Source organism: Lolium perenne, chromosome 3 (genome assembly GCF_019359855.2).
Source record: "Lolium perenne isolate Kyuss_39 chromosome 3, Kyuss_2.0, whole genome shotgun sequence".
Taxonomy (NCBI): Eukaryota; Viridiplantae; Streptophyta; class Magnoliopsida; order Poales; family Poaceae; genus Lolium; species Lolium perenne.
In genome coordinates, this window is record NC_067246.2 from 328,183,188 (window position 1) to 328,193,868 (window position 10,681).

The 10,681-nt window shown below is 45.9% G+C and overlaps 1 protein-coding gene and 1 long non-coding RNA gene across 2 annotated transcripts; one reads left to right on the top strand and one right to left on the bottom strand.

The window, feature by feature from the left end:
- Window positions 1-5,119: 5,119 nt before the first annotated feature.
- LOC127345771 (probable glutathione S-transferase) lies at window positions 5,120-6,069 on the bottom strand. The gene is made up of 2 exons (XM_051372290.2): window positions 5,595-6,069; window positions 5,120-5,515 (listed from the first exon to the last, which is right to left on the bottom strand). Exons 1-2 carry the CDS (start codon window positions 5,928-5,930, stop codon window positions 5,135-5,137), a joined length of 717 nt encoding a protein of 238 aa, XP_051228250.1. The 5' UTR covers window positions 5,931-6,069; the 3' UTR covers window positions 5,120-5,134.
- A 3,480-nt stretch (window positions 6,070-9,549) lies between these two features.
- LOC127338891 (uncharacterized) lies at window positions 9,550-10,323 on the top strand. The gene is made up of 3 exons (XR_011754383.1): window positions 9,550-9,688; window positions 9,778-10,146; window positions 10,237-10,323. It is a non-coding gene; the product is annotated as an uncharacterized lncRNA (long non-coding RNA).
- The last annotated feature ends 358 nt before the right edge of the window (window positions 10,324-10,681 follow it).

Consider the following 10,681-nt stretch of genomic DNA (forward strand, 5'->3'; position numbering starts at 1 on the left):
AATGTAAAGATTTCACTCTTATTGAAGTTAATTTTTAAGCCCGAAAGTTGTTCAAAAATGCGTAGAATCAGTTTCATATTAACAGCCTTAGCAATATCATGTTTAAAAAACAAGATTGTATCATCCGCATACTGAAAAATGGAAATTCCCCCGTCAATAAGGTGAGGCAACAAACTTCCCACTTTACCCACATCCTTCGCCCTAGCAATGAGAATCGCTAACATATCAGCGACAATATTAAAAAGAATTGGGGATAAAGGATCTCCCTCGCGTAATCCTTTTCTAGTTTGAAAATTATGCCCAATCACATCATTCACTCTTATACCAACACTCCCACCTTGCACAAATTGTTTTATCCTATCGCACCAAATCGGATCAAATCCCTTCATACGAAGAACTTGTTGCAAAAAGGACCACTTAACTTTATCATTCGCCTTTTCAAAGTCAATTTTAAAAATCACCCCATCTAATTTCCTTCTATGCATTTCATGTATGGTCTCATGGAGGACTACCACTCCTTCTAGAATGTGTCTTCCCGGAATGAACGCCGTCTGAGTCGGTCTAATGACTTTTTGAGCTACCTCCGAAATACGGTTTGTCGCAACTTTAGTAAAAAAATTAAAACTCACATTGAGCAAGCATATTGGCTTATATTGTTGAATCTGAGTTGCATTTTCCTTTTTCGGCAATAAAGTAATCACCCCAAAGTTCAACTTATGCGGTAACTCCCCTTTCTGAAAACTCTCAAATAGAGCCATCAGATCGAATTTAATAACCCCCCAAAAATGTTGATAAAACTCCGCAGGGAAGCCATCTGGTCCAGGTGATTTATTATGTTCCATTTGAAAAATAGCATCATGAACCTCCTCCATCGAAAAGTTTTCAAGTAACACTTGATTCTCCTCCACTGACAATTGCGGAATGTCATCAATTATGTTTTCATCCAACACGACCGAACTAGGCTCTGGATTACCAAATAACTTTTTATAATACTCCGAAATATAAACCCTTATATTATCATCCCCGACAATGGTTCCCTCTTCTTGCTCAAGTTGATAAATTTTCTTGTTCCTATGTTTGCCATTGGCTATAAGGTGAAAATACTTGGTATTATCTCCCCCTTCCTGAATGTATTTTACTTTAGCCCTTTGTGCCCACTTAATCTCTTCATCTCGTCGGAGTTTATTTAAATTTTTATTGGCTAATTTTAACTCATTGCGCTCCATTTGTGAAAGAGGTACCGTTTCCGCCTTAATAACCAACGTGTCTATAATGTTCAAAAGCCGCTCATTTTCCCTCTTATATTTTCCGCTTAAATTCTTTGCCCAACCCCGTAAAAAGCGGCGCAAATGCCTAATCTTATTCTGCCAAGTTTGAATCGGACTTTTTCCAATGGGGCCGGCCACCCATTCAGCAGCTATGAGCTCATAAAACCCCTCCTGTTCTAGCCACACCAACTCAAACGAGAACCGCGGTTTTTTACCTACATGTGCCTGAATCCCCGCATCTATCAAAAACGGAGTATGATCCGATCCCGAGCGAGTCAATGCCCGGACAGTGACCAAAGGGAATTTCTGCTCCCATTCAACACTCGCTAGAACCCTATCCAATTTTTCATAAGTAGGGATATGTCTTCTACTGGCCCAGGTAAATTGCTGGCCCGACAACGCAATTTCTCGGAAATTCAAATTTTCAATGATCGCATTAAAAATAAACGGCCAACGAGGATTGAAATTATCATTATTTTTCTCCTCTGGTTTTCTCAAAATATTAAAATCCCCGGCTAATAACATTGATATTTCAAATATTATGACGCACAGACTAGTCGATTTAGGAAATATGTTCCGATTGATCGACTAAATAGATGCAATTCAATGAAATTGTGCACCATACCTTGATCTTTTAATCAAGGAAACCCACTCCGCCACATTCACAACCACAGCTGCCTCACTGGTAGCAGTGGTGCGGAGGCGCAAGAGCCAGAGCACGGGCAGAAGGCACGGAGAGAACGGACAATGCAGGGCCATAAATTTATATACAACATGCATACAAGCATCAAAATAAAATCAACTTCCACCAATCCATAACCATATAACTCGGCTGAAACCAGCACACACCAAATAGTCCTACACGGTGCTGCGATCGAGATCTGCAAAACTTTTAAACTTACGTGGCTATTTACATAAAACCTATACCTGTTGACCCTCAATGACTTCTGAAAGGCAACAAGCAACTATTTGTCCATCTTGAAAAAGACAACCCCGTAGGGGTCGATCGCGCGAAACGGAACCGAACCTCCCGGGCCGCTCGCGCGAGGGCGGCTCCGGAGGCGATCCAATCTCGCCAGCGCAAGACGAGATTCCGCCCGCCGGCCGCTGCAGCCGCCTGCTCTCGGGCCGTTCGTGCGCGAGGGCTGCTACCGGCGGTGGCGGCCACGCCTGGCTGTCGAAGAAGGCGGGCGGGGTTGGCGCGGCCCGTCGATTCCCTTCGTGCGGGGGTTCTTGTGGGTAGCACAGGTGGAGTCATGGCGGCAGGCGGTGGCGCTCGCCGGCGCGCTGCAGCGAGGCGCGGAGGAGGCAGAGGCGGCGTTCGCGATGGTGGGCCGGCGGCGGCGCGATCTGCCCCGATCCATCCGTGTGTGGGTCGATCTGGGTCCATCCTTAGGGCTCGATCTGGGCCTGTAGGGGTTGGACCGCTCCTTCCGTTCGCCGGAAGCTGACCGGCGGCGAGGGGGCTGCTGGTCCGGCCGCATAAAGGTGGCTGTCCTAGGATTCCAATTCACGCGAAGATGTTCATCCGCTGGTTGTGTGTCTTCAACGATCTGGCTGGACTGTCGGGTTCCGGAAAGCTCCGCCGGCGAACTCCAAATGGACGACATGCCTGGAGATTGCTGGATCGGGTGGAATTCGGTCGTGCGCACCCGTGTTTTTCTCTGGCCGTTTGGTTTCAGAGGGAGCGTTTCGAAGCTCTGCTGGCCGTTAATATCATGGAGCATGTTTTCGTTCTATGATGTTGGCAGAGAATGACATGAAAGTCGAGATCTGGGGACTAGCTATGGTGGTTCGAGTCTGGGTGGCGATGAGGAATTAGCTTGGTGATTCGTGACTTGAAGCAGCGGTATGCAAGTGGGGGCGACTACACAAGAGAAGTTCAAAGTCTTACCTCTCAGGATGAAAATCTAAGGTCTGACCTTAATTGGTTGTGCCTGGCAATGTCCTTGTTGAATACATTGTTTTGAGAGTGAGGATTTTCTTCAGGGTGAAAACCTAAGATCTATGATCGGGCGACGACGGCGTTGGTGCACTGTTTTCTTCTTGGAGGCGTTGCTTTTGGAGAAGCTGAACTTGTGGTGTTGTCTTGGTGGTGTTAGTGCCGTTGTTTCAAGGAATAGATAGCTGTAGCGGGACTTTTCTTTTTGTAATTCTTCTTTCTTTTCGGGCTGTGTGCATCCGTAGTGCCGCTAGGGCAATGCGTTGTTGCAGAGGCTGGGTGTAATTGGTATCTTCGCGATATTAATATATACTCTTTATCGAAAAAAAAATCTTGAAAAAGATTGATACAAATTATCGAGGGTAAGAGATGAATCTGATGACAACATACTTGTTGGCATCTCACACATTCTAGAATTCTAACTTATAAAAAAACTCCACAGTCCTACTTTAGAAACCTCTATTATCATATTTATTAGGCTATGCGTTGTAAGGAGATTATTATTACATTAAGCATATGAAAAATGGGCATATGCACATAAAAAAGACAGCGGTGCAAATCCATTTGCACAAATTGTATCATAGATGAATGTGATGCTGTCATCTGAATTAAGCTTTGGTATTCTTCGAAACAATATAGTTTATTGAAATGTCCTTAACTAAAACTAAAAAGTGACACAATGTTTATGAAATGTAGTTCTATTGTAGTGTATGTATTTGCAATGGCATACATTTGAATTCGATAGTAGCCAATTTTGAGTTTTATTTGGCTTTGCATGTTGTTTGTGTTGTAGATACAGTAGAATAATTGCAATCAAGATTGCATCGATGTAAATAATAAAAAAAAATAGTAAATAATCTATAATAAGGAAAAAATGTTTAGTATAATTGGGCGGTGGGATTTTTTTCCACTACCTTTGTGTGCTCCAAACTCCTACATTAATGGCAAGAGGTACAGATGATAACAAGGAGAATGAATTCTATTACATTCATCACTCCTCCCATGTATATACTCCAGGCATCCATCCATCCTCCTCAAGGTAAGGCCAGCCCATGGCCCAAGGCACAATACGGACAAGCCCAATGCATCTATACGTGTGGTCATGACAAAACCTAATTAGTGTTATTTAGAAGTGTTCAGTGGTTCAGTTCAGCCAGGGATGGAGCTGCATGTATACTGACACCATTGATTTTTCGAAATCATTCACTAATTTTGTACTATTCACTATATGTTGGCAAATATGACACCACTGATATAAGTGCTGACCCCAGTGAATGATTTTTCTAGCTTCGTCCCTGAGTTCATCTTACGTGTGCGCCTTGAGTCAGCATCGCCCATAGGGTCTAGATGCATTACAGATGTCCTAACACCGTCCACCATTCTTCTTAGTTAGATGCCTTGCAGTTCTAACTAGGACCAGATATTTTTTTTTCACTTTCAAGTCCTTAGTGGGAATTTAGCCAATGTACAGTTAACTTTAGGTATATGATCCAAGGCCAATGAAGTTTAAGGTGTAAATAACCAATTTTCCCTATTCCGAATTTGTGTGATGATCACCGGCAACACATACATCCACCGTCAGACTTGCTGGTCAAACATACATAGACACATACACACACAGTGCGGGCTCCTTTGATTCAAAGGATTTGCATAGGAATTGTGTAGGATTTGATTCCTATGGAAAAATTTCCTATACATGTTGTTTGATTCATAGGAACATATTCTATAGGAAAAATTCCTATAGGAATCTTGTAGTGTAATTTCTATAGGAAAAAAGCATTAGCTCATACCTCATGAAAAAATTCCTTTGCTACAATCAAACACACTTCATCTTCCTATAGGATTCAAGTAGACATGTCATTCCAATCCTATACCTTTCATATTTATATGATTTTCCTATCCTTTGAATCAAAGGAGCCCTGCATTACATATGTGCGGCCATGGTTTTGGCCGTGGACACAAACATTCCCCGCTTCGGCGTCAAGAAGGCAAGCATCATTGTCCTGTCCGGCGTGCACCGCCGCACAGCCTCGTCCATCGCGTACTCCCTCGCCCACCGGCACAGCGCCGGGTGCGTCTCGTCGGCAAGCAGCCGCACACCGGCCATCTCCTCGAACACAGGCAGCCACAGCGCCACCCCGCTGGCAGCGATGTCGAGGAACCCGATGGCGTCGCCCCCGAAGAACCTTTTCCCCTCCGGCAGCTGCGCCTCCAGTAGCGTGAGGCTCTCCCTCGCCGACGTCGCCAGAGCCACCTGCGCCTCGCCGGGCTCGGTCCACAGCGCCACCCACAAGGCCTTCCACAGCTGCAGATACAGAGCAAAACTCGTTCACATTGCAATGACTGAATCTATCCCCTGTGCTGCAGTGAATAGATTCGCTCACCTTGTCGTCGACGAAGCGGGCCCAGAAGCGGGCGGCGGCGCGGGCGAGGGGGTCTGCGGGGAGGAGCGACGGACCGTGGAAGGCCTCGTCGACGTATTCGACGATGATGAGCGACTCCGGGATGGAGCGGTCGCCGTGGAGGAGCACGGGGACCTTCTTGTGGACGGGGTTGTGGGCGAGCAGGAGGCCGCTCTTGTTGGCCATGTCGTCCTGGAGGAGCTCGTAGGGCACGCCCTTGAGGCGGAGGGCCACCTCGGCGCGGTGCACGTACGGGCTGAGCCAGCCGATGAGCTTCACCGCCGGCTGCTCAGGCATCTTGGTTGCTTCCAACTCCATGTCTGGCGGCCTGATTGGTGGATTTGTGGCTGTGAGATGGATGGTCAGTTTCGGGGAATTTTTATGTTTGGTGATGGTGTGTTTAGGGGAAACTTCCCGGTAGCCTGGCACTGGCACGGGAGCTTGGCATCCACGGCAGGACGAAGCTACCGACAGTGCCGCACAGCAAGAGGTGGAGTCGCCGAAATTTTGTCAAAAAGGACCACCTGCCCGACTGAAATGTCAAAAAGGACCACCTGTGAACGGAAATGGCAAAACTGCCGTGGCGGCACGACGGCCAGCCGACGCGTGGCGCCTGCCGCCGTAGCCGGTGGCGGCAGGGCCTGCCGCCGTCAGCAGTGGCGGCACGTCCGGCACCGTCGCCCGGCCGACAACGGAGCGACGCCGACGTCGCTCGCCGCCGTCTTGGTGGCGACGCCGAGTGGCAGCTGCCGCCACCACCGGTGGTGGCACGTCCTGCTGCCCCGACAGCCCTCCACAAAGGCGCTAACGGCGCTGATTCCCACGCGACGGCGCTGATTTCCACGCAAACCGTGTCGATTCGGCCGTCTCTCGATTCTCGAGGCTGTTTGCTCCGGTTTGAGTCTATTTGGCACTAGTTTTTGCACTTTCAGCTATATTAGAGACTGTAGTTGTACAGAAAATTGATTGTATGATTCTCCGACATGAGTTGACGTCCGCCGCTGGTACAGGACCGTGACCACCGAAAGTGGTTGTTTCACGTCCTTTATAAGTAGCAGCTGGCCAGCTATTCGTCTCATACGTTTTCATCTTTCTTCGCGTACGAGAGCTCACAGAAGAACAGCTCGAAGCAGCCCTCCCATGCCATTGTTCTTTAGTGATTGATTAGCTAACTGAGTCACTGATTGAGCCGCTAATTGGGTGCACGAAGCAGCGAAAGAAGAAAATTAAGGTGAGTTCTTGTAGATCGCCAATTTTATTCGTACATGCATATGTTAGCTGTTGCTATTTGTGGTGTAGTGTAGTATATTTTACTCTACTAATTAGGCAAGCAACATTGTATTAGCATATTATGTACAGAGAGTGAGATTTTATGAAGGATGTAATTTAATTTGAAATAGAACAACACGTAGTGCAGCGTACTATTATTGCATGTATGACTGAAAATTAAAGAGATGGATAATTTGTTGAACTAATAACCGTATGTTAGGAACATGCTTTAACTCGCAAATTTTAATGTGTATTTTAGGTGGATTGAAGTATGCACATGCTCTCTCACAGTTATTACTTGGATTATTGTGGCGCGTAAATTATTATTTGGAGGAATATCTATCTGCAAATTCAGGTATATATATGATGTCTTTTAATATTTTGTCTTGTGTATTTTTTTGCCGTATTATTTAGAAAAGGAAGGATTAATTATTTCCGTAAAGTCTTACCGCCATGTTAGAATAAGTGTATTAATGAAATTATTAAAACAGTAATATGATTTAAGGTAGGATGTTACTAATATTATTTTTTAAAATCTGGTTGTGCGGTAGGTACGATGGAAAATTTGGTAGTGTACTATGGGGACGTTGTACGTGATGAATTCGGTGGGGTGGATTTCTCGAACTGCGACTCGATGGAAGTTGCAGTGATAGATATGGTCAATAGAGCATTTGCGGATGTAAGAAAAATCATCCGAGCCCCATTTGGTCAGGGGATGCGTGGACAGAGGATGACGGTTGAGGCTCTTATCGTCGTAGAAGGGAATGGACCTCCCCGTTGGGGTTTGCGGGAGGTAAAAAATGATACAAATTGGCGTACGTACATGAGGTTTGCAAGCACACCTGGTGCTGCTATGTACGGACGGCCGATGGTGTATGTGAAGTTTATTTCAGCTACTGATGATGCTGGAAGCAGTAGGAGCGCTGCAGAAGAGCAGCTGTCCATCACCGCAGGTCCTAGCACGGGCCTGTCGGATCAGCTTGCCATGACCGCTGCTCGTAGCATCGACCCATCGGAGCAGATGCCTAGCCACCATAATGTTGACCCAGGATATTGGTCCGCGGTCGTCGACATCAGCGAACATGTGGAGGGATTGCCTGAGGCGTTGGATGATGATGCTCGTTCATCTTCGTCCGAATCCTCGTCGGATGAAGAAGGAGTAGGTCCTCCCCAGAGGGCGGTCCCAGGTCCAATGGACGCTGACTTCCTGCAGACCATGACCATAAGCAATGAATTTCGGTCTGTTCCAGGCCTAGGAGAGGATAGTCTGCTAGTTGGGCAAAGTTTCCCTGACAAGGACTCCGCTGACCAGGCAATAAAGAGGTATGCATTGAGCATATCTCGGGAGCACAGAGTGAAGCAGTCTGATCGAAGTCAGCTAAAAGTGATATGTGTCAAATTGAATGAGGGGTGCATGGGGTTTCTGTTGGACCCATCTCTTATGTCAGCCCTTGTTGATCGTTGGAGACCCGAGACCCACACTTTTCACTTACGTTGTGGAGAGTTGACACCGACCCTAAAAGATGTGTCCATGATTACTGCTCTTCCTATCATTGGTAATCCAGTGGTCCCCCAAGCATATTCTAGTAATTGGCCGCTACAGGTTGAAGCACGGCTTGGTGTTCCATTTCCTGTTAACACCCGCAGTGGGAACCGTCCTAGAGGTGTGCCTCTAAGCTGGATAGTCACACATTTTGCTAACTTACCTGCCAATGCAGATAATGTCACGCTGGCACGACATCTATTTGCATATGTGCTGTATCTCTTAGGTATAATGTTCCCTTCGTCACACGGTGACGTTGTTCTCCCCAGTTTGATTAAAATTGCCCAAGAGATAGTAGATGGCCCCTTACCTCCCAGGCCCATATACAGCTTTGGTTCAGCCATGCTTGCTCATACATACAGGGGGTTATGTCATGCCACCCAGAAAAAATCTAAAGGCCACATACTTGCCGTCAGCTATGAGTTTCTTCAGCTATGGTCATGGGAGTACCTGCCTGTTGGACGTCCCCACCTATCCAACATAATCCACCCATATGATTTTGGCCAGGCTAGATATGGCCCTCTGACATTTGGATCTCGTTGGGTACATGCTAAAAAAAATTGGTCAACAAATGTGGTGCACGGTTGTTACCCCGAATACCACCAGGAGTTTGAGGGGCTAGAGCATCACATGATCAGCTGGAACCCATGGACGGATGATGTCGCTGTGTGGGGTGCTCAGCCATGTACAGCTGATATGTATATAGGCTCCGACTTGTGGTTAACACGCTGCCACCTCCTCTTTCTTTGGATGGTTGAGACATATAACCCAGAGCGTGTTATGCGCCAGTTTGGGCTCTATCAGGTTGTTCCACCACCATTACCGAGGCGACTTGACGATCTTGTTCACACGTAAGTGCGCTCATTTCAATATAAAATGTATATCATTTTATTTATGACTTACATATTCCTAATTAAATATATCATTTGATTTCAGGCAAGATAATAAAGGTTTGAATTGTGCCGACTGGAGCAGTCGTAATAGACAGTGGATAGAGCTGTGGATTAATAATGCGGCATCCGATGTAGTGCAAGAACATAGGTACGTTTTGTATTAAATTATTTCGATTATTTTTATACATGTGCTAACGACAATTATTTCTTATATTGGTAGACCATATAGTGATGGCACATACGACCACTACAATCATTGGTATCGCAGTAGCACAAGGATTTTGCTCACCGGTCCTCCACCAGATTACACACATGCCGATCAGCTGGTTGTAGGGACTGAACGAACAGCAGCATACCATCGCGAAACCTCGGTACTTGCATTTCTTTATAAATATGAGTTTATTGCAATTAAAATAAATATCCACAACATTTTCTCGTACTTTGAGTTTTCTATTTTCAGATACAAGAATATAGGGAGATCGCTCGGTCTGCATCGGATGCTTTGCGGCTGCGAAACGTGAATAGTCCTGAAGGAAAGTCCCTGATTAGGCGTATTTTTAATACGGCCATGAACGGGCTTAAAAGATTTGGTTGTGCTCGAGATGACGATGTTGTTACGCGAGAATACGACATGCCAGATGCACCATCGTCTAGACCCAGTATGGCGCGTACGACCAGTATGGCGCGTACGAGCAGTATGGCACGTACGAGCAGTATGGCGCGTACGAGCCAACCTCCTACGCGGAATCCATCATATGCACGCGTCGACTCATCTCTACTTGACCGCTCACAATCAGCTCGCATGTCTCCGCCCCATGGCGCCACACAGGTATTATCAGATACATTTAAAATTATAAATGCGCGTACGTTCTTCTACAAGATTTTACAATAAATATTATCTTCTGCGCATTACAAATAGGAGGAGAATATTTTCTCTACTAATCCGTTCGGGGAACGATTTTCATACACCCAAGGGGAGACTTCAAACGTCGACAACACCACTCGCGTATGTTCATATTTTATAAATAATCACTCATACAACATAAAATTACGCCTATTATTTACGAATATTTTCCATCCGCAGCAATCTTTTGAACCTAATCGGTCGAGACGGAAGCTGGACTCGGCTACAATATGCCTCCTCCACAGGTTCCTTCAATTTTAATATATAATTTCTCCCATAAAAATATTCATGTCTATTACTTACAACTAATTTTTTTTACGCAGCAATCTTTTGATCCTGCTTGGCCCAACATGATAGCTGGTTTCGGCCACAATATGGCCCCGCCACAGGGTACTGAGCATATGCAGGAAGAATACTATCCCGGAACTTCTAGTCAACCTGAGAATCAAGGGATATTTAA